This window comes from Papaver somniferum, chromosome 3 (genome assembly GCF_003573695.1).
Source record: "Papaver somniferum cultivar HN1 chromosome 3, ASM357369v1, whole genome shotgun sequence".
NCBI classification, from domain to species: domain Eukaryota; kingdom Viridiplantae; phylum Streptophyta; class Magnoliopsida; order Ranunculales; family Papaveraceae; genus Papaver; species Papaver somniferum.
Genome location: NC_039360.1, coordinates 162,229,176 through 162,254,094, shown reverse-complemented (window position 1 = coordinate 162,254,094; position 24,919 = coordinate 162,229,176). Strand labels below are relative to the sequence as shown.

At 36.1% G+C, this 24,919-nt stretch overlaps 2 protein-coding genes, 1 long non-coding RNA gene and 2 other non-coding genes across 8 annotated transcripts; all 5 read left to right on the top strand.

Moving 5' to 3' along the window:
• Window positions 1–26: 26 nt before the first annotated feature.
• LOC113357871 lies at window positions 27–5,597 on the top strand. 4 transcript variants are annotated; one of them, XR_003363973.1, is made up of 7 exons: window positions 27–445; window positions 589–744; window positions 857–952; window positions 2,627–3,396; window positions 3,502–3,611; window positions 4,391–4,585; window positions 5,082–5,597. It is a non-coding gene; the product is annotated as an uncharacterized LOC113357871 (long non-coding RNA). The 4 variants fall into 4 exon arrangements; XR_003363974.1 differs by having other exon boundaries at window positions 4,995–5,597; XR_003363971.1 differs by having other exon boundaries at window positions 4,391–5,597.
• On the top strand, window positions 1,525–1,614 carry LOC113362469. The gene has a single exon (XR_003365725.1). It is a non-coding gene; the product is annotated as a small nucleolar RNA Z223 (small nucleolar RNA).
• On the top strand, window positions 3,702–3,801 carry LOC113362512. The gene has a single exon (XR_003365763.1). It is a non-coding gene; the product is annotated as a small nucleolar RNA snoR109 (small nucleolar RNA).
• Window positions 5,598–6,519: 922 nt separating the features above from the next.
• LOC113357870 (probable disease resistance protein At1g58602) lies at window positions 6,520–9,569 on the top strand. Its single transcript, XM_026601356.1, has one exon. It carries the CDS (start codon window positions 6,633–6,635, stop codon window positions 9,420–9,422), a length of 2,790 nt encoding a protein of 929 aa, XP_026457141.1. The 5' UTR covers window positions 6,520–6,632; the 3' UTR covers window positions 9,423–9,569.
• Window positions 9,570–14,382: 4,813 nt separating this feature from the next.
• Window positions 14,383–15,816, top strand: LOC113360261 (aspartic proteinase CDR1-like). The gene has a single exon (XM_026603790.1). The coding sequence runs from the start codon at window positions 14,383–14,385 to the stop codon at window positions 15,814–15,816; it is 1,434 nt and encodes a 477-aa protein (XP_026459575.1).
• The last annotated feature ends 9,103 nt before the right edge of the window (window positions 15,817–24,919 follow it).

The following is a 24,919-nucleotide window of genomic DNA, read 5'->3' as shown; positions in this document are numbered from 1 at the left end:
AGAGAGAGAGAGAGAGAGAAAGAAGAAGAACACAGAGCAAAAAATTTGATTCGAGATTTGCTTGTTGAGAGAGGGAAATTCAATAACTGATTATGAGCATCTCCCTCATCTATGTCTAGAGGGATCCTTGTTTGGTTTATCTCAAGCAACCTGAGATTTTTAGACCTAGATGGAGGAGATTGTGATAATCAGTTGGGAGCTGTGGAGTATGTTGAGGAATATTTTGTACAGATACTACGATTGAATAGTAATACATACATGCATTCACTGAAATAATGAGATTATCGTGTCTAATTTTAAGATTTCATCATCCAAAAGTCAAAGCCTAGTTCGTGACTATTTGGGGATTCACAGCCTCAAATCAATGAGATCTGGTTCATTGAAGTTACTAGGCATGAGTTCTATGCCGATTGCTAGTGAATATGAAGAAATTTGGGCACCAGAGGTATGCATTTCACACCTGAACTCAAGATTTATTTATAGACTTTATAAGCTAAAAACCTAAAAATGATGATTAATTGGTGGACTGATAATTCATTTCTCCATCTGTGTTTTTGTGGCATTCCTTCTGAAATTGGAGAGGTGCAGTTGCTTTGAGGGAGTTGAGGTTGGAGAAGAATTTGTTGTTCTAGGTTGAGTATTTGGGGATTCACAGCCTCAGATCAATGAGATCTGGTTGATTGAAGTTACTAGGAAGGAGATTTATGCTCATTGCTAGTGAATATCAAGAAATTTGGGCACCAGGTATATATTTCACACCTGAACTCGGATTTATTTATAGACTTTATAGGCCAAAAGCCTAAAATGATGATTAATTGGTGGACACATAACTCATTTCTCCATCTGTGTTTTGTAGCATTTCTTCTGAAATTGGAGGTGCGGTTGCTTTGAGGGAGGTGAGGTTGGAGAAGAATTCGTTGTTCTGGAAAAAGTGTTCATCTTTAACCACCCTGTAAGTTCTCTCCCTTACTGTAGCAAACTGAGTAGCTTACTTACATTACTGCCGGTATCACCCTTTCAATTTTGGGACATTGATCTGCATCCTTCATAGGAAATTGATCTTCATAACATTCAACACTAGAATAATTTCAACAGGATTGTTGTTTACATGATAATTTTATAGAAATGTCTTAACTGATTTTTTCTTTGCTTGTGTTGATGGAATGTTGTTACATAGCAAACTTGAAGGTCTGATTCCTGCAACCATGGCTAACCTCACCAACATGCAGACTGTAGACTTATCATTAAACAGCCTAAAAGGAACCTTGCCGATCTTCCTCATCTCCTGATGACCTTCAATACCATTTTCCTTTCCTCCATGTCGGGTAATCCAGCCCTGTGCGACACTATAGCTAGCCGCTCTTGCCCTGCTGTCCTTCCAAAACCCGTTGTTCTTAATCCTAACTCTTCTTCTGATTCGGCTGAATTTTTTGATGTGAGCCGTTATTGATAGATGTACAAGTATGATCTAGGGTTAATCTTTCTGACTAAGTTTTTGATAGATTATTAGATTATACAGGTGAAATTTGGCAACGATGATCATTACCCAGCTTTATGCCAGTTCTGCTTCAGAAAATTCTTGATAGAGAGTGCTGAAATATATCTGAGCCACTTTTGTTTCATGATATTTGTTTTCTGTTTGTATGATTCTGTAAGATAATAGTTGCTAATAACTTTCTATTTGGATACTGGCTGATAGTTTAAGTTTTGCGTTGTTTTAATTTGTGAAGCCATTGATGATAGTACTTAATTTGACTGAGCTCCTGTTTACAGAGAGAACCCCTTAGAGAATTATGCATGTTTAGATTAGTTATAGAACATGGTCAATACTGCTTCACAATAATCTATAATTTCAAGAACCGGCAGACTCGGTGACAGTTTTTCTAAGTGATACATATCAAACCATCTCAAGGTTCCAGATGTTAAGTTTCTTAGGTTTAGTGAATGTTAGATATTATACTGAATTGGTTTATTATAGATTATGTGTAATGAAGAATTAGCTCTAAGTAATATGTTTCCTCCGTGTTCTCAATAAGGAGGTCAGTAAAGGCCAAGGCCAAGTTGCATTTTTCTTGGTACAAAGTTGATGTAGATGCAGGCAGCCCATTTTCTGTTTGTTCTTCAAATCAAATTAATATAACGTTCTTCAAATGTGGAATTGAGTCTAAAGATTGATTGTACATCTGAAATCTGAAATCCGAAGTGATTAAGTTGTTCAAATGATTTTGTTTGCTTTATGTTGTCTTATTTTTTCGATTTTTCTATGTTTGGTTGATATCATGACGTTGTGCTAGTTATGTGTTCATCTTTACTTTTTGAATCTTGTGTCTTTGGGTTAATGCTTGCCTATCATACTTATAAAATGCTAGCTAGTACCACCATCTGTGATGTTGTAGTTGTTGTTATGCTTCACTGACTGCTTCTTCATGATTTGTTCTTGTTTATTAACATGGTTGAAGTTTTTCTTAGTTATAAACTCTAATCCATGCTTTGTTTAATCCTTTTCTTATTGAGTATATACGGAATAGGAATGAATGATAAACGTGTATCTTGTACTAGTCTCACAAATAATCATCAATGTTTGTCATCCTTTATGTATTAACCTTTACTTATGTTTCCTTGGCAGTTTCGAGCATTGAATTCTCTGCTAAAGCACAAAGCAGGCCACCACTCAGTTCCGTGAACTGAGAGGCGCACCACCCGGTTCCGTGAACTGGGAGATGCAAAGGCAAGCCACTGCTCGGTTCTGTGAACTGAGCGGAGGGCAAATGCAATTGCATACAGGTATTGGCATAATGTTCGTTTCAAATAAAAAGGTAAATTTTTTTAACTCTAATATGCTCATTATGTTTTGCATAAAATTTGTTTCTAACTTGAGCGTCGGAGTATCTTTTCTGTTTTTTTGCAGGTCTTGCCTTTGTATTCCTATTACAAATTCAATTAGCAGAGTTGTTGAAATGGAATGCTGGTGCCTCGTGGAGATGTTATCTGTGTTATTTTTTACTATGTTTTGCATAAATTTGTTTCTAACTTGAGCGTCAGAGTGTCTTTTTTGTTTTTTGCAGATCTTGCCTACGACCAATTCAATTAGCTGAGTTGTTGAAACAGAACGCTTTTACTATTTGCATAGAATTGTTCTAACTTTAGCATCGGAGTATCTTTTTTGTTTTTTGCAGGTCCTGCCTTTGTATTCCAACTATGACCAATAGAGTTGTTGAAACAGAAGGCTGGTGCCTCATTGGGAATGCTATTATGTTTGGCTTTTGAATATGCATCAGTTTGCCTTTAGGGTATGTCTGACTTCTAAGGATACAAATGGAGACTGATCAGTCCTTTGAATTGTATACTGACGAGACCCTCCTTGCCCCTAATGGAGGCTACATTTTGACTTAAAAGGTGCACTCCCAACTCCAATCTTATTCAAAGTAAATCTTCTAACTCTACTTTTGTGTAAAGTCTTCCGGAGTAAATCTTCTGAATATCTTTTTCTGATTTTGCAAGTGTTGCCTGCTTATTTGGAGGCCACTCATTAGGGAGAATTTGTAAAGTGGAATGCTGGTGCCTGGTAGAGAATGCTTTCGTGCTTAAAAGTATACCAGTCTGTTGCCAGGGTATGTTCAGACCAAAGTAACTCATTTTGTTTGTGAACTAGACTATCAGTTATAATTTAGTTATATGTGCTTAATCTTGATTTGCCATAAGGGCTGTAGCCAAATTAATAAAACAAGAGGTTTACTGGCCGGTTGTTGTGAGGTTTCATCTCTTTAATCGACATACCTGCTTACCGAACTTCTCACAAACATTAGTCTTTAAAAAGTTTTTATTTGCAGCCTTCTTATATTTTTATTTTGGTGGATGGAGAAGGGAAGAAGAGAGGGATGGCATAGGTTTTAGCCATTTTAAGAGACCCTTCTCGAACAACAAATTCTAAAAATGGTTCTTTTTTAAAAGGTCATCTTCCAGGCAATCTGTTTAGGTTTCCAACAGATTGCATCTAATGGTGTCTACAGATTTCTTCAGTTCGTATTTATTGCTTTCTATTCATGGTTGTTCAGTCCAGGTTTGGGTTTTTCCTTTACAATAATGTCTGAAATGCAGCAATTTGTGGCTCTCAACACCTTTAATCTTGGTCTGGTTACACGTGGGGATTTTCTATAATTATAACCAAAAATATTTCGCCATTTTATTGTCTGCTGGAACTTGTGGCAATATTTCCTTTTCGTGGGGATTATAACCCATGCTTCTTAGAGTAATCTATTAGGCAACAAATGGTTAATGGTTAAATTTCTTGATAGGAGCCGTAATTGTTTGGAGATAATAGTACATTGTATCTTAAAGTTATATTCTTTTCTTTCAGATTTCAACTGATTTTGTTTTCCCACTTCGGCAGGGTCAAAGAGCTTAATATTATATTGAGTGTGAAGGATATGTATCCTTTCACTTGTGTACACTAACGATGCTACATGGAATCCCTTGCTGATAAACCAAACAAGGATCCCATTCTGGACATAGATGGAGGAGGAAATGCTGATAATCAGTTGGAAGTACATCGAAGAATCGTACAAATATTACAAGCCTTGCAGAGGTAATTCTCTTTAATTGTAGCTCAATTTTCACCTCATATAAATAATACATTCTCTTAAAATAATTATGTCTAATTTTAAGATCCCATCATGCACAAGTGAAGCCTAATTCACGACTATACGGGGAAACATAGGATGGTTTTTGTAGACTGGTTCACAGCATATTTGAACTCGCCCCTGAAACCCTTTTTCTTTCCACGCCCATTGTTGTAAAATAAGAGTTGCAGCAGTGTAGTTCACATATGGGCATGCGCTAAGCCGCTCATGCGGCATGGTGGGTGGTGCATGTGTAGAGTTTGGTGTGCTGGTATGCCATGACCAGTGGACCGACCATGAGCAGTTAATAGGCATCAGTTATCTGGTAGAAGTTCCATTTGAAATAATGATGAAATTGCTTACGTCCTAATGCAGGCTTGGAGTGACTTCATACAGAACTTATACCAGAGAACTTTTGTGACTAAGATTCTCATTATGTTTTTGACTTGCTATATGATGCAGAGAAGTTGGTAGGACCTCGACTCATCATAATACATGAATTGTCTGAATTATACTGTTGTCTTGTATCTTGACTCTTCAGTCCTTTGAATGAGCACATTGAATACTCGTCGTCCACTTTTCAGTAAACCCACTTGTCAGGCACAAAATATCTCTAGTCAATAGTCATACACTATGTTCTAGCTGTAAACATACTGTCTGATGTTGACAAAGCTATGCCCGACCCTTTGGCCAAGACACAGAGAGTTCACCCGGTTTCAGTATCAGCTCAGCCCGCCATCCCCTATAATAGGGGGTTGGGATTAATCTGTAGTTCCCTCCAAAGCGGTAAGAAAAACTCCATGCCAAGGAGATGTGCATCTCTGCAATATCATTTCTGAATATGGGCCTTTGGGCAAATAAAGTGTGTATATAAGTCCACCTGTGTATATTGTCTTTAACTAAAAACGTGAGGCTGCAGTCTAATGTGTCAGCTCAATTCACTTTCTGATAAGCAAAAGTAAATAAATAAAAGCTTAAATAATGGGCCGGTTTACATGCAATTTACACACAAATCAGCCTATTATTTTGAAACGGAAAAAATATTAGCATTTTCTTGTTGGTTTGTATTCAAGGACGGATCTACATATATGTAGTTGCAGGAAATTCTACAATACATCCCTTATGATAATTCACGATGATTAACACAAATTTCAAGATCAACACTTAGATTTTTATTAATTTGTTTATGAATTTCTTACAAGAATGAGAAGAAATCAAGGATATGGAAGTTACTCTAGACTTTCTCTCTCCTATTTGCTTTCTCCCAACTCGAAAAAGATCTCTCCTCCTTGAGCCTGCTCGGCTCCTTATATAAGGTATTACATAACTGATGATAGCTAAGCTACCCTTTAATTTCGGATCTGGCTTGCGACATTCTCGTAAGCTTACAAGGGTTATATTCGCGATCTTCATATTTTCTGATGTCACTTTTCACGTCACTTCTTCAAGCAGTTTGGGATATTCTAGCATACACTCTCGTTGATGATAATTTCGATGAAACATTATTGGTAGTTGGTAGTTGGTAGGACCTCGACTCATCATAATACATGAATAGTCTGAATTATTAACTCTTGTCTTGTATCTTGACTCTTTAGTCTATTGGATGAGCCCATTGAATATTCTTTGTCAACTTTTCATCAATTGAACGTCGTCCACATACATTTACCAGCCATCAGTAAGTAAACCCACTTGTCAGGTACAAAATATCTACAGTCACTATCTTGCAGTTTTGTCTCCCAGGTGTCAATGCATTATCTACAGTCACTATCAGTCACTATCCAATTAAATGTCACTGGCATTTTTTTAGTGTCATATAGGCAAAATGCCACAAGATGGGGTCGCCTTATCAAAATGTCCCGGTCATTTTGAAATTAGTACGTAGTAGTAATCAGGATTCCATAGTCTATAAATCAGCTCTTGACGAAAACAGGCTAATTACAACGCTCATTCAAACTTCTTTCTTTCTTCATCTTCATATCTGAGTTGTTTTGCTTCTCTAACTGAGCCTACAAAATGGTGGACGCCGTGGTTTCATTTGCGGTGGAGAAATTAGGTGATGCACTTATTCACGAAACATTTTTCTTACTAGGTGTGCGTGACCAAGTCCAAGAGTTGCGTGATGAACTAAGAAGAATGCAGTGCTTCTTAAAAGATGCAGATGCAAAGCAACAACAAGGAGATCACCGTGTTCGCAATTGGGTAGCCGATATCAGAAATGTCGCTTACGATGCCGAGGATGTTGTTGACACTTTTGTGCTTAAAATTGGCGCAACCCATAAATCTGGAGGAGTCCTAAGTTTGATTAAGAGGAAGGCTTTGATGGTCAAGAATTTGAGACATCTCCATAGGGTCGGGGAGGAGATCCAAGCCATCCGGGCTAAACTCAAAGCTATCTCTGCTAGTACAGTTACGTACGGAATAAAAGAATTACCGGACGACAAACCTTCAAGTTCTATAGCTCCATTGAGAAACTACTATGCACATGTGCAGGATGAAGACGTTACTGGTTTGGTGGAACAGACGAAGACGTTGCTGACTGAATTATCGAAAGATGAAGAACGGGTTTGCGTGGTATCTATCGTTGGCGTTGGAGGTCTTGGCAAAACCACTTTAGCCAAGAAGATATACCAACATGATGATGTTATGCGTCACTTCGATTGTCGGGCTTGGTGTTCTATATCTCAACAGCTTAACATGAGAGATGTCTTAAAAGAAATTATTAAAAAGTTTATGAATCCAAGTGAGACTGAGTTGAGCACGCCGAGCGATGGGAATCTTGTTGAAAAGCTGTCCGACTACCTCCAAGATAAGCAATACTTCGTTGTCGTGGATGACTTGTGGAGCTTCCAAGACTGGAGTATGCTAAGTCCTGCCTTTCCGAATGGGAAGCGAGGAAGTAAAATATTGCTAACCACTCGAAACAAAGAGGTTGCTTCACAAGCAGATCCATGGAGCCTTCAACTCGAACCTGAACTTTTAAACGAGGAAGAGAGTTGGGAATTACTTTGTAAAAAAGCATTTCCAAAGGCTACGAGAGACACTAATTCCTACCCTGCGAATCTGGAGAAGTTAGGAAGGGAAATGGTGCGTAAATGTGGTGGTCTGCCCTTGGCAATATGTGCTCTTGGAGGGATACTTGCAACAAAGAGGGAAGATATCAAGGAATGGAGATATGTACACAGAGACGTGGCCTCAAACATTAATGGAGGTGTGATGGGTATCCTCGCATTAAGTTACAATGATCTCCCAGTTCACTTGAAGCCATGCTTTCTCTATTTAAGTCTTTTTCCTGAAGATTATGCAATTCCAAGAAAGAAATTGATCCAATTATGGATCGCCGAGGGCTTCATACAACATACAAAAGAAGATGCACATGGGACACTGGAGGAAGCAGTGAAACGCCAATATTATGGTGAGTTGATCCAAAGGTGTATGATTCAAGCCGATAAAGATACTACTCCAGGGGAAGGCAAAACATGTCGGATGCATGATCTGATGCGAGATCTTTGTTTATCAAAAGGGAAGGAGTTGAACTTCCTTGATATTTATAACAATGAAGCAATTGATGGCACAACATTAAATTCCTCTAGTAGAAGATTGCGGAGGTATGCTATCAATCTTAATGGTCTACCGAGGTATGGCGTCGACTTTCATTTCAATAATTCAACTTCAACACTTCGTACTCTTCTTGTCCAATCCACATTATATAGAGTGCCATCAATCAAGTACCAACACATGAAACTGCTACGAGTCTTAGATCTTGGAGGTGTAGATCTACAGAAAAATGAAATAGAAGTAATTTTTGAATTAATTCACTTGAGGTATTTAGAAATAGAGAGTTCATATTTTCATAAATGGAATCTATTAAGTCAAAATAAATTTCCATCGTCCATAGGAAATTTACGAAATTTACAAACCCTAAAGCTAGATGCACGAATGTCAATTCGGACGATAGACTTACCTGAGACGATAGCAAATTTAGTAGAATTAAGACACCTCGAGGCAGCATATACCTGTAAAATCAGCGGTAATTTTCGAATTGAAAATTTGATAAACCTCCAGACTCTGGTTCGTGTTCAAGCTGGGAAATGGATAAGAAAGGGTTGTTTCGGAAAGTTGTCGAAACTCCAAAATTTGTCCGTGTTTAAAGCCTCGTTATCGCAAACTGATGTTCTTATTCATGAGATTTCTAATAACAAGACGAGTTCATCATCTTCATCGTTTGATGACCAGTATCAGAACCCCATTAGAGTTTTGGAAATATCAAGTGAGGATAATTTTGACAACAAAATATTTGATTCACTTTCTTGTTGCAATAATCTTCAACGGCTTCAGTTGGATGGTAGACTTGATGGTGGTCTTAACCTCCAGAAATACCCACCAAATCTCACCAAGTTAATACTGATGTACAGCAGGCTGGATAAAGACCCGATGGAAACTCTTCAATATCTTCCCAATCTTAAGTTATTAGAGTTGTTAAGACATTCATTCGAAGGGGAGGAAATGGTGTGCTCTACAAAGGGATTTCCTCAACTCCAAGTTTTACACATACGTTCGATTGATCAACTAAAGAAGTGGACAATTGATCAAGGTGGGATGCCATGTCTTAAGGAGTTGGAATTAACAAACTTAAAGGAATTGACTATGCTTCCCGAAGGTTTGAGGTTCATCACTACACTAAAGAAATTGACAATGAGTCGTAATATGGAAACGATCGCAAGAAGGATTGTAAGAGAAGTTGGAGAAGATTGGTATAAAGTCCAACATATACCCTCACTTACAGTTGTTCAGTATTACTTTTAGTCAAGTAATAATATTGTTGTTACTTGTATTGTAAAAGTATCTGTAAATACTCTCTCTAATACATGCAGTATAAGAGAAAATGGTTTGTTTGGTGTTCCATTTATAATGACACGAATAACCTTTATTTATTTATTTTGTGTTATCTTTATTTATTTTTTCCTAAAAGTTCTGTAAAGTTAACACAAAATCAGGGGCAAATAAACTCATTTTTCTTCTTCCGCGTTGAGATTCAATTTTAAGAAAACCAACCAGCAAAGATCCAAGGAGAATCACCACCACCCTTCTCCACCTCCCTGAGAATCATCACCACCACCATCCTCCTCTTTCTCTTTGAAATTCTCTTCAATCTTCACCAACTTGGCATAAAATTAAATCTGAAAAACCCAATCAATTCACCTCGAGTGTTCGACAACTTCTGATTGAAGGAGAATCACCACCACCATACTCCTCCACCTTCTTCAGTTACTGTTGAATCGTAGTCTCAATTCTCCTTTAACCTTCCAAGAATTCACAGTGAAATTTAATCAGCACCACCACCCACCTCCTCCTATCCGAAATTCACCTTGAAATTGAAGATGAACACCATCACCATCACCACCCACAAATCATAACTGAAATATTGGAATTACTTAGGACTGAAGTTTAATCCTCCACCTACTTCTACTGCAGGTACATTTTTTATATACCCATTTCGGTTTAAAGCATCTAAAATTTTCAACTTCAATTAGAGTTCTCTTACCTGTTTGTGAAAATTCCTAAGAGAATTTCAGCTCTGAGCTCATTTTTAATTTAAAATCTTCTCATTGATGAGTTTAATTTGTTGATACAAAATCAAAGTCAAAATAACCATTTAATATTGCTATGAGATTACCAACTTATCCATCCTGACTTGCACAATCACCTTAATTACTCTATATTAGAAATTGGGTAAATTGAGTTTGTGAACATTACATGCTAGTGTAGATGCGTAACAAAATATGATTACACACAATTTTAGTTTGTCAACTCATTTTTGATTCAAAATTATATGTTTAACAAAATATGATTACACACAATTAGGTAAATTGAGTTTGGGCAAAATGCTTTTTTTTTTTTTAAATTAGTCGAGATGACCCCTATTTTGGTGCACAGTAGTGTAATCAGGATTTCATAGCGTATAAATCAGTTCTTGGTGAAAACAGACCAACTAAAACACTTAACTCAAATTACTTGTTTTTCTTCATCTTCATATATATCTGAGTTGTTTAACTTCACAAAATGGTGGACGCTGTGGTTTCATTTGCCGTGGAGAAATTAGGTGATGCACTTATTCAGGAAACAAACTTGTTACTAGGTGTGCGCAACCAAGTTGAAGAGCTGCGTGATGAACTAAGAAGAATGTAGTGCTTTTTAAAAGATGCAGATGCTTTTTAAAAGATGCAGATGAGCGTGTTCGCAACTGGGTAGCCGATATCAGAAATGTGGCTTACGATGCCGAGGATGTTGTTGACACTTTTATGCTTAAAATTGGCGCAACCTCTGAATCTGGAGGAGTCCTAAGGTTGATTAGGAAGAAGGCTTTGATGGTCAAGAATTTGAGACATCTCCACACAGTTGGGAAGGAGATCCAAGCTATCCAGGATAAACTCAAAGTTATCTCTGATAGTACAGTCAGATATGGAATAAAAGAAGAATTACCAGACGACGAAACTTCAAGTTATATAGCTCCATTGAGAAATTACTATCCACATGTGCAGGATGAATTACTGGTTTGGAGAAACATACGAAGACGTTGCTGACTGAATTGTTGAAAGAGAAGAACAAGAGCCGGGGCTTGGAGATTTTGGCGTTTGAACTTAGGGTTTGCTTTCTTTTTCTTCATATAATTTTTCATGGATTTTAAGAAATCCATGAGTAGCTAAACACTCCATATTGGTTAAGAAGGTAGTCGGATATCATAAAAATGCTACTAAATTAATATATTTGTTTTGTTATCTCAATCAAATCATTATTGTCTGGTTCTACTATTTATTATCGCGCATGATTGTATGATTGTTTGTTTAGGTTTAACGCTTCTAAATGATCATGATTGCATATCTATAGCTAGACTAGGGTTTTGAGATACCTAATTGTTGATGAACCTTGTCATAAGTAACATATTGTGATTCCCAATTATATTCAAAACCTTTCTGTGATTGCAAGTAGAAGCTTTACTTATGTTAAATAGTTTACTCATAGTATTTCTATTGCATAGATTAGTTTAATTCATAGAACTTAAAGATCTTGGAGGATTAAACCTAATAGCATGTTGCATTAATTAGGTTGTTCACTGCGTAGTATTCACATATTCATCGTTATGGTATGTTATGATATAAGGAATTTACCGGGTTCCACTCTCGATGGGGTACTTTAGGACTCTTGATAATGAATGATTAAGAAAAAACTCTAATTATTAGTCAAAGTGCATGTCTTATGATTGATGATGAACCCTTAACCAGTATTCTCAACCTATTGATTCTATTTATTCATTCTTTGCTATTATTCTTAGTTTAATTACTTTAGACCTCAATCAAAAATCCCCGGTTTACTTAAATTCTGAAATACGAATAACAACCCATATCTCGCTGTGGAACGAATATGTTCCTATAGCTATATTATTATTTATAATTCATAATTTTGAAGTGAAAGAAGTTAAATTATCTTTGTTTGGCTGACAACCGACCATCAGTGATGACGCGTTGTACTTTTAATATTCGCCCTTGAAATAACTCCATCACGCTACTATGATATCTTCGCGTTTTCCCATCGGTCGAGCGATATTTCGTATCCGCTGATATATTAACTGCAGAAGTACTAGTTACTACTATAATCAAGTAAGTTGATGATTCCATATGCCACACCACACTTTATTTCAAGGTATTCTCATTCTTCTCCGCATTATCATTGCAAATCATATCTATGTTATGGGTTTTAATGAAAAATATAATATTGAATATCACGATGATGAATTTCTCAATCTTGCCCTAATTGATAATCAAATAAATATAGAGATAATACGTAATTAGAAAATGTAGGAAAAATAATTGTTGATAAACCATTTGATTAGAATGAAACTCGTATGTCCACCAGCACCAATCAAATCGATTCTGCAAAAAAGTAATTTGCATAGAAAGGTCCTTTGGAATGTAAAAATTACAATGTGAAGCTTCAAAAAATAAGGTGTCAACACTAAAATGTTCTAATCCTAAAAAAGGTATGCTAATGGTCATGTCTTCCGAAATGGTATCTTTATAGTAAACACGATATGATTCTAGAATCCTAAAAAATCAACTTACTCCCAGCAGATGGTAAATTGGTTCCATGAAAAAACAAAATCTTAATTGGGAGTGAACTGCTTCCATTGAAGACTACATTGATATTACATAAAATCGAAGAGATATTTTAAGAGTTTGTGACGGATTATGAGTTGTGTTCCTGCTATATTTCACTTTGTTTGATACTAAGAAGTTAGGAAGAGGAAAGCTTGTTGTTGTTGTTTAACTCGATGAATGAGTGCGACTGAATGTGTGTTTTAGATTTATAACGCAAATGATGGGATGTGTGTGGATTTAACATTTGCATGGAAGGAGATATGAGAAGCAAAAATCCAACTCAATAGCGTTCTCTCTGAAATCACCAGTTTGAGTGACAGGCACAAATGGTTCGTACAAAGGCCCGGATGAGTATTTTCTTCACAATACATTCAGCTTCTACCGACCTTGTTCTGTGCATCTCATCCATGGTTGAATTGGTTAGAGGAGTATTGAGAGATTAAGAGAGACATGACAGATTCAGTAACAGAGTAACGGGTTCGTAATTGAATTTGAAGTAACTGACCCAAAAGGAAGACCATGAACCCAAAGTTTAAATGAATGAATCTACTAACACAACCCACGATCTTAATTTTAATTTTTTGATTAAAATTGGATTTCTTGAGCTTCACCTTATCACGGCGAAAAGATCAAGATCGTAATTTTATCGCCTAATTAGGATCCGGGTAATTTAACATGCAGTTCATGCAAAGATTCGAAGACTAACTTTGACTGTTACACACCCTGGCCGTTAGTTGAATGATGTTAACCGCAAAAATGTTGTCAAAATCTACAACTATTTCGCCCTCCATCTTCTCAAATCGACTGATAAGTGATTGAAATAAATAACATTAGCAATTTCAAGCCTTCCGTTATTCTCTCGACCAAATTAATCAATTTAATTCGTTTATCATAACTAATAAAAGTAAATTGAATGGAAAATGACTGTTAGAATCATCGCAGGGAAACCAACAACTCCGCATATCAATAACAATACTTAAAAGAAATTATAGATAATAATCGCAATTTTCAATAAAACATAAAAAGAAATACCAAAAATGTGAGAAGAAAGTGAGCTTAGCCATCTATTGGACTCTATCATCACTTTTCTTTAATAAATTAACAAAACTACGCTAAAATCTGCGCTTATCAGAAAAAGATGAGTATGTTAGTTTTCATATAGCAGTAATGTTGGTGGCGAAACGGGAGGAGATGAAAGAAAATCCCGAACCATGGAAATTTCGTTTCTTGTTTTGGCGGGGTGAGAAATAGTTAGAACATATGATGTCACTTTTTATTTCATAAGGGTAGTTTGGGGAAACATTAAGATTGTCAAAGTTAGTCAACGACCTTTTTGGCATTAACTTAATATCTTCTAGGATCTTTTTTTTTTGGAATTAACTTAATATCTGAAGATCTGGGTGATAATAGTCTTGGTATCCAAAAAAAAATTATGATATAAATTTTTAGGTGTTGTGACAACTGGCAGCCTTTAATGCGTATTAATAGGAAAAGATCTTGTTTTAACTTCCAATATCTTAAAAAATAATAAGAATTAAATGTAAAATACTATAAATTGAAGCTCAGAATTGCACATAGTTATGTCCATCAAAGTTCTTTGTAGCTTAAAAATGGGTGTGATTTTTTTCATTTTTCTTCTATCAATTACACATGTTTCACTACTATCAAACTCGGTCAACGCGGTGTATCCAAAGAAAGGTTTTAGTCTGAAGTTGATTCATAGAGACTCCAAGGAATCACCTTTATATCAAGGTAACCAATTAACAAGAGAAGAAAGGCTCCAGAGACTCGTAGAACAATCCAAAGCCCAAGCACGTTACATCGAGTCACAAATATTACTTCATGACAATGCAACACTCTCCATGAATCCCGATGCTGTACGTTTGCCTGTAATTTACGAATCACTTAAGATTTACGTTGCAATGGTTGGTTTAGGTACATTTGATGGTAGCGGAGAACAATTCAAGAATTATTATTTGATGGTTGATACAGGTAGTGATAAAACTTGGCTTCAATGCGAAGGTGCCACTAAAGCTTTCTATCAGGATGAGCCACTTTATCCCTGGAGCTCGTCATCTACGTACCGTCCTGTTCCTTGTGATACTCATCCTTATTGCAAGGGAGATAGGTGCAATTCTGATGGTCAATGTATTTATAAAGTACGCTATGACAGTGGATATGTTTCATCTGGTATTTTAGCTGTAGAAAAATTTACTCTAGGCTCCGATTCTGGTGGTGTTGAAAATATTGATTTACAGATGGGTTGTGGATTTAAGCAAGATAATTTTGGACAATATATCGGTAGGAATCATTTATATGGAAAACGTGATGTTATTGCAGGAATACTCGGTTTAGGACCAGGAGAAATGTCTTTTCTAAATCAATTAGGTGCCGCTGGAGAAGGAAAATTTTCCTACTGTTTCGAGGCGCTTAAGAATCATATTGAGGGATCAGATACATATTTAAGGTTTGGTGCAGATGCAACAATTGGAAGCGCATATGAAGAAGTATATACAACTCCCATTGTTGTGTCTCCGTTTCGGGCTCATGAGTATTACTTAAATCTCGAAGATATTAGTGTAGGTGACAAAAGAATAAACTTTCCTAGAGGTACTTTTGAGATTAAATCCCGAAAAGAAGGCGGTGCTATCATAGATAGTGGTTCTCCAGTATCCACGATGTATAAAGATCATTTTGATTTAGTTGCCGATTTGGTGAAGGCACATTTCAAAAAGCTCGGGGTTGAATATATTGGTACCCGGGGATATTATGATGTTTGTTTCCGTCTACGTGGAAGATTTGATATTACTAACTATCCTTCCATAACACTTCATTTTCAACAGGCCGACTACGTTATTTCAGATTATAAAGCTAATTTTCTGATGATGGACATCGAAACTATCTGCCTAGGCTATTATCGGGATAACAGAAATATGCCATCTTTTATTTTAGGAGCAATGCAACAAGCTAATAAACGAATTTTGTATAATATTATGGATCAGTCACTCTCATTCGTTACAGAGTATTGCAGATCAGGTTCATGAAAGGACAATGCGTCTAGCTAGCCAATAATAAATTTACTTATTAGTTTGATCCCAAAGCATTATAATATTTTTCTTTCTTAATTTTTTTTTTCTTTTGGTCGCCTCATGTAACCATGAGTTTTGTTTTCAATATTATCGGTGGAAATTTAAAAATATGTTGTAGGCTTAGAACTTTGTCGACACTAATTGAGTGAAAAATCTCACGGCCCGCACACAATGATTAGACTATCCGGTGTGCGTTAGAAAAATACCGGGATTACAAATTCCACTGCATACTAATTTGAAATGACAAAATAACAAGTGCACTGCTTTACTTTTTGATATCAACCTATGCAGATAACCTTATCAAAACAGTATAAAAATAAATAAAATTATGTTAATCGGCCCAAAAATTATTTCGTAAAGGTGATCTTGGATATAATGTGTAGGGAAGAAAACTCTCATGGATTCGCACTTACCGTATGTCTGCAAATTTGTCTTTGCTTGTGATGTGGTATTGTTACTATCGTATAAGATCATATTAAACTCTTCCTTGGGCTCCTGTCTCTCAATTACTTGCGAATCTCTGGCCCAATATCCATATCTTAAACAAAAAGTTATCTCGGCAGAATACTAGAAGAGATGATGTAGGCATAAGCCGGAGTCGTTTCTGTCTGATCAGCTTTTTCTAATTGTTTAGTTAATCCGTTGAACTAGAATGTGTGGAGCGAGGTTACAAGCTGCTATAACCAGTACCAGTAGTCTTGTCACTTGTGACCATAATCTTATACTCTGGCATACATCTTTTCTCCTTGGACGCAAAAGCGGCTTTTCTACAAGAATAAACATTCATGAGGAGGCCTGGAAGTTGGAGGCCACAAATATTCAATTATAAAATCTCAAAAGTTAGAGGCTATATAGTATAAGCATTTCTAGTCTTTTAAAGGGAGATAGAATAGAAATTTAAGCTTTGGAGGAAGTTGCATGTGCCATACCTTTGTAGGTCTTAAAAGTTGAAAGAAGCTGGCCTAGCAAAAAGAACAGGAGCAGTCACCTGCCTTTCAAAATGCTTATGTTTTATCCAATGTGATATTTTCTCACTATAGAGATACCAGATTCAGTATGTTTCCGTTAACATGCAAACAATACCCACATTACGTAGAATTATTTCAAACATAAAACACAGATACTGATCAAAACAAGAGTACCTGAACTACAATTCATCATAATCAGGTGAGGGTGGTCCAATTTCCTTCAAGTGTGGCATACGATCCTCCTACCAAATAATATTTCTTAGCTCTTATGGAAAATCATCTCATCACCATCATCAGGGGCAATATTTTCTTCCTTCTTCTTAACTTCATGTCTCTTATTCCTTTTTCCCCTTTTAGCCACAGATGAATTAGAAGCCCATGAATATGACAATTTTACCAGGTTTTTGCATCTAACTTCCAAGACAAGAGGAATCACCGGGCATTCTTTATTAGAGCATAGACGTGCATCACCAAAGAGAGCTGGAACCATAATCGCATTACACTGGACATGCAAATCAGAAAGTTTATGTTTCTCAGCAAGTTCGACACCATCCTTTATTCCCATGAATACTTGATAACAAAAAGACATTCCATGTTTTGAGAACTTTGCTGAAGCAACTAATGGCTTAGCGAGCCCATTGCGTAAAATAACTTTGTATCCTCCATAGGTGTGTTCCTTATTGACATAAGCATACACATTGATCCAAGTCCAACGTGTTGCCCAATCTAACTGTTTTTGTGAACCAACCCATTCATCATCATTCCTTAGCCAATGTAGTCATCCAACCCATTCATCATCATTCCTTAGCCAATGTAGCCATTCATCGGGAGATACACGATGATTGACGGATATTGTTGTTTGTTAGAATAAGGACATCCAACTCATAACTAATTGGTAATGAGTAGATAGGTCCTAAGAGATTATAAACTGTACGATATTAAATAACCCGACAATGTGTTAACACACCCCCTCACGTGTATCCTCGTTGGATCTAACATGTGGACAATAAATCGGGTGACGCTGTCAGAATACGGGCATCCAATTCAAAATCAAATGGAAATGAGTGGAGAGGCCCTAAAAGATTATAAACTGCGGGATCTTAGATAACCCAAAAATGTGAGACTAATAGTCTTAACACGCCCCCTCACGTGTAGCCTCGTTGGGTTTAACACGTGCACAGTAAATCGGGTGACGCGGAGTAAAGGTGCGTTCAAGTGACTCGATACAAATAACCTGCTCTCGTACCATGTTGGAATATGGCCATCCAACTCATAACCAATTGGCAATGAGTGGAGAGGTCCTAAGAAATTATAATCTGTATGGTCTTAGATAAATCAAAAATGCGGGACTAATAATCTCAACATTGTTGAATTGGCAAATAAAGTTTGGCGAGTTTTTAGTAGGATTTGTTTGATATCTTCGATTGTTATTCGTGGATCGGAGACCGTAGTTACTTGTTTGTTGTTCTCTTCAATTGTTGTTTCCATATCTTGATTGCCGTCCTCATAATATTAATCTTGGTCGTTTTCATCTTCTTTGTCTTCGTTTTGATATTCTTCTTCTGTGTAAGCATATTCTATCGTACTCGTAGAAAGGGAGTCTTCTTTTGTTTCATGAAAATATGCACGAAGCATGCTCCAATCAATACTTCCAAATTACACAGCCTTTACAAATCTTTCTTCTCCGTAGTCCATAGATCTCAAAGATGCAGCAGGTATTTTGATCGGATATTTTCAACAAAGCTTATTAATATTGATGAATTGAATATATAGAGAATGTACTTGAGTCCTAAATAAGGAAACAATATAATACTCACCGGATCCTACGTTGGCGAGCTTTCTAAAACGAGTTCCTTTTTTTTTTTGAAAAGGAAAAGATATATTAAAAGAAGAAAAGATATGTACAAGCTATTTACAGGGTCAAGAGATCCATCACAAAGAGAAAATTGCTGTAACAACAAATTCACTGTATCCTCCCGCTGATGCATAATCTGAGATGCTGAAAAGTGTTTAAAAGCATTTGTAGTTGAGCTCCAAAGATGAATCCAGTGTTTTATAGCAATCTCTAGCTCATAATTTGATTTTTTCTCTGCCACCATGTACTCTTCTGTTTCGCTCGTTCCAAACTTCCCAACAGATCGTAAATGGCAGCAATTACCACACCGTCCTTATCAATGTAGAAACTCTTTCCATTCTCCAACCTAGCATCAACGTTTTAAACTGAAGTGACATCACCTAGTTAACCATCATAGATGCAATAAAATACTCCCAAAGTTTCGCAATCACCGTGCAATGTATGAGAAGATGTTCCATAGTTTCCACCTCCGTATTGCAAAATAGACCCAGATTTGTTTGGATTATTACCCACTTCTACTGCAACATGTATCTTGGTGGAATAGAGTTATGAAGAGATGCCCAGCATAAGAAGAGAACTTTGGGAGGCACATAATTATTCGACAAAATCTGATGACCTTCCCAATCCGGATCCCCGTCCGTCAACCTCATATAAATATCTTTAGCAGAATTATCTCCTTCCACGCTATCTTCTCCCTGAATCAATGCTACATGCCTGATGTCAAACTTCAACTCCAAAAGATCGATGCTTTCCGCAGGGTTCAAAGCTCTACTGAATTGAAAAATACTATTGTTATCACATAATTCACCCGCAGATGACAATTTTTGTGTACTGATCCTGTATAGTCTAGAATACTTTTCCTTGCCTCTTTTCTCACAAACAGTCCTGCCAGAACCTTACTGATAAGCCGTTTTTTACCTGTACATTCACAGAATCAATGAAAACTTTATTCTCTATCAGAATATCAAACCACATGCTTCTCCCAATCGGATATTTAACTTGTAAAGGATAATCTTCTTCAGATTTTGATTTTTCGCAGACAATTTTCCTCCATAATGCCGTCTTTTCCTTGCAGTATCTGATGTTCCACTTCGCTAACAAAGATTTATTCACCAATCTAAAGCTACGAATACCTAAACCTCCCTTCCTCTTTGGTTTGCAAACTCTCTTGAAAGAGACCCAACTCATCTTCTTCCTCTCCTCATCTTCAACCCATAGAAATCGTCTCATTATCGTATTCAATTTCTTTTCGACTGAGACAGGCATATGATGCAGAGACATGAAGTATACAGCTAAACTCTCCAGCGAACTTCTGATTAACGCAACCCTACAAGATTTATTCAAATACATTCTTTTCCACGGTGCACGCTTTTTCTACATCCTCTGATTGATGTTGGAACAATATTTATTAATTATTATTTTAAGGTTTTTATCTAAATAAAATTAATTTATTGTTTTGTTTGTGAATGAAACTTATTAGTCCCACATCGTGGAGTTTCTACTTTTTAGTTGTTTTAAGAGACTATATAAGCTTTCTAGTCTCACATCGGGGAATTCTTATTTTTAAGTTGTATTTGTCAATTATATAAACAAATTCACTACTTTTGTAAAATCTATGGGAAAGGGGTTGCTCTATATTTTAGAGGGACCCCTAATGGAAAATATTTTATAGCGTTGGCGATTTTCCTTAACGGTTTTTTCGGAGTTGCCAAGCTCAAGTTGAGCATCTACTACATATGCTAGTAGTAGGTGTAGTAGGGTGTTTTATCTTGGAGGTATCCGTCCTGTAAGAGCCATATCATCACTCTTGAGTGTAGCTGGGCGCTAATGTCTTAAGGGGAACGTGTTGAACACGTGACTCATCTGTTTTTCCAAAGTTTTGCCTTGTTGCTGTTGTGGAGATATGGGAAGCTCGTTCGTTTCGTCAATCGATCACTTCCATTATTAAGGATCTAAGTATCAATAACTTTTGCTTATTTGATTTTTTATTTATTTTGATTATTTCGCCAAACAATCTTAAGACATTAAAATTTGTAAATCATTGATGTTAAATGTGAAGTGAAAAACAAAAAACGAATTTTTGGTCAACTGTAGAGTTTCGAATTTATATCTTAACCTAAAAGTAATTTAAATGAACCCTTTTTACCTAATGTAGTAGACATCTTGATAGTGACCCACATAAAATTTCGGAATTTTTGGAGTTGTAAAAGTATTTTTTTGATATTTTACAAAACAAAAAAACGTCTCTGAAAAATTCTGACGAGCAGAAATTTGTTGTTAACTAAAGTAGTTTTTATGGGGTAACCATGAGTTTTTTGATATGGTGATTCAAACGAAGTTTGTACATATAGATGTTATATTCATAACTCATATTTTATTTTCCAATTCGGAACTAAGGTTTGTGAGATGTGGTGTATTAGGTGATTGGGAAATTGCCGTGTCCGTGGTCAAAGTATAAACGAAGATTATGACATGAAATTGGAAAGGGACATGGATACCAGGAGCCTGTGGAAGAACACAAGTCTTCCAAAGCTTACAAAGGCGAGAACATCAAAAAATTCTAAGCGTAGTCTTAATAAGAAAGGTATGTTTCGTAAAACTGAATCTGGCATTACTTTAATTAAGGGTGATTGTTATGTTTGTAAAATTCCTGGCCACGCGGCAGTAAATTGTAGGCAACATAAAAACCTTAATAAGTATAAAGTTAATGCTAATTTAGTTGAAACAAACTAGAAAGAGTTTATTGGCATGATGTCGGAAGTTATTTTAATAACCGATGTGAGAGACCAATAGGTGGACTCTGGAGCCACAAAGAATGTTTGTTGAAACAGAGACATGTTCACCTCCAATCAGAGGATAGGGGATGACTAACTCATCTGCAATAGAGGTTGCATAAAAGGAAAAGGCCGAGCAGAAGATCATATCTGTAATATTTTCACATTGAATGAAGTTTTCATGTTCCGAGCATATGCGAGAATATTGTATCATGTTCTGTTGTGGATGGAAAAAGATTTAAGATCTTAATTGAATCTGGAAAACTTGTTGTAAGTAGGCAGTGATTTTTTAAGAAAGATTTATAGGACTTTGGGTCTATATAAGCTTAACAGAAAAACTGATGATGTGAACATAGTTGATTCTTGTGCATTCTTTGTGTGATTGATTGTTTTACGTGGTAGACTTGGAACCGTAAACTTATAAGTCAATGCTTAACTTGCTAGCATAGGCTGCGTACCCAAATTGAGTTTGGGTTTTTGAACACAAAAGTGAAATCTGTGAAGAATTAAAATATGCTATAAAACCTTTTAGCACAAATGTTCAGAGTAATTCTATTCCTTTAGAATTAATTCAGTTAGGCCTAGTTGACATGAGTTCAACCCAAAACCACTGTGATAAAAGATGGTTTATAACATCCGTAGATGATTGTACGAGGTATTATCTTATATACTTTCTTAGGGATAAGGATGACGCCTTAGAATCCTTAAGATGTATAAACTTGAGGTTGGAAACCAATTAGAAGCCTTGAACATAACAACCGTATCCTTAAGGAGATGATAATTGCCATGTTGATTAGTTCAGGATTTCCTGCGGCCTTGTGGGGGGAGGCAGTCCTCTTAACTAGTATATCCTGCATAAAGTACCCTCTTAAGGATCAGATGAAACTCCATATGATTTATGGAAATGTAGATGACCTTCTTATGAATGCTTCAAAGTGTGGGGGTGTTTGACTAAGATTGTAATTCCTCTTCCTAAAAGAACTAGATTGAAACCAAAAATGTTGATTGTGTTTTCATATAGGGTATGCTGAGTATACTTCTATAAATAGATTTTTGGTTGTGTGTTCTGATTTTTTCTGACTTTGGTGTGAATATTACTACGGAATCTAGGAATAATGAGTTATTTGAACATGTTTATTCTAAACCTGTACCTCATTAGAGATGTGTTGTTGATCCCCTAGATTTATTTTCAAATAGTCAGAACTTATTTTAAAGGAAGATGAAGTTGATGTTGAGCCTAAGAGAAGTAAAATAATTAGACTTGAGACTTCTTATGAAACCGACTTCATAAAATGCCTAGCTTAGTCTGATCCCTAGACCTGTAAAGAAGCTTTGATATCTACTGAAACCCCATTCTGGTAAGAAGCTGCATTTAGTGAAATAAACTCAGTCCGTCGGAACCAGACTTGGAAGCTTGCTAGTTTACCTCCAGGGAGTAAGACCATGGGATGTAAATGAGTCTTTAAGAGGAAACGATAGGTAGATGGAACTGTGGAAAAATATTAAGCTAAGTTGGTAGCTAAAGGCTATAAAATAAAAGAAGGTGTAGATTTCCTTGATTCTTATTCACTTGTGACGAGAATTACTTCTGTTGAGATGCTAATTGATATCGTTGCCATAAACCAGGAGATACATCAGATGGATGTTAAGACAACTTTTCTAAAACCGTGAATTAGATAAAGAAATTTACATAGACCAACCTAAGGACTTTGTAGTGAAAGGTTATGAAGACAAAGTTTGTAAATTGAACGAATCTTTGTATGGTTTTAAATAAGCACGTAAACAATGACATGGAAAATTAAAAGGTTATGAGTGAGTTGGGTTCCTGCTATATTTCAGTTTGTTTGATACTAAGAAGTTAGGAAAGAGGAAAGCTTGTTGTTGTTGTTGTTTAACTCGATGAATGAGTGCGATTGAATGTGTGTTTTAGAGTTATAACGCGAATGATGGCCTGTGTGTGAATTTAACATTTGCATGGAAGGAGATCTGAGAAGCATAAATCCAACTCAATAGCATTCTCTCTGAAATCACCAGTTTGAGAGTCGGGCAAAAATTGTTCGTACAAAGGCCCTAATGATTATTTTCTTCACAATAAATTCAGCTGCTACCAATCTTGTTTTGTGCATCCCAGCCATGGTTGAATTGGTTAGAGGAGTATTCAGAGATTAAGAGAGACATCAAAGATTCAGTAACAAAGTAACAGGTTCGTAATTAAATTTGAAGTAATTGACCCAAAAGGAAGACCATGAACCCATGATTTTCTAAATACGTGGATTATGTTTTATTGTCATCTAGTCCAGCTGTGTTTTCCACGTAAGACAGGGAGGAAAAGGGGGAGGTATATAACATTCCAAACCAAGATATGATTTTTTATTGATATATTTTACAAAAAGGTCGTAATTTTATTGCCTAATTAGGATCTGGGTCGTTAAACATGCAATTGATGCAAAGATTCGAAGACTAACTTTGACTGTTACACACCCTGGCCGTTAGTTGAATGATGTTGACCGCTAAAATGTTGTCCAAATATACAACTATTTCTCCCTCCATCTTCCTGGAACTCAAATCGACTGATTAGTGATTGAAAGAAATAACATTAGAAATTTCAATCCTTCCATTATTCTCTCGACCAAATTAATCAATTTAATTCATTCACCATAACTAACAAGGGTAAATTAAATGGCAAATGACTGTTACAATCAACGCAGGGAAACCAACATCTCCGCAGATCAATAAAACTACTTAAAAGAAATTGCAGATGATAATCGTCAGAACTAACAATCTTCAATAAAACATAAAAAGAAATACCAAAACTGTGAGAAGAAAGTGAGCTTAGCCATCCATGTTTCATAACCTAATCCTCACAGGCTCTGAAATCCTTTATGGATCCGATTAATTATAATTGGACTCTATCATCACTTTTCTTTAATAAATTAACAACATTACACTAAAATCTACGCTTATCAGAAAAAGATGAATATGTTAGTTTTCAAAGAGCAGCGATGTTGGTGGCGAAACGGGGGGAGATGAAAGAAAAGGAATAGGGAGAAAATCCCGAACCCATGGAAATTTCGTTTCTTGTTTTGACGGGATGAGAAATAGTTAGGACATATGATGTCATTTTTTATTTCATAAGGGTAGTTTTGGGAAATATTAAGATGGTCAAAGTTAGTCGACCACCCTTTTGCATCAACGACATGTTCTAGGACCTTTTTTTGCATTAACTTAATATCCGAAGATCTGGGTGATAAGTCTTAAGAAATCTTGATATCCAAAGAAAGATTATGATATAAATTTTTATGTGTAGTGACAGCTGGCAGCTTTTAATGCGTTTTAATAGGAAAACTTCTTGTTTTAACTTCTAATATCCGAAGAAATAACAAGAATTAAATGTAAAATACCATAAATTGAAGCTCAGAATTGCACATACTTATGTCCATCAAAATTCTTCGTAGCTTAAA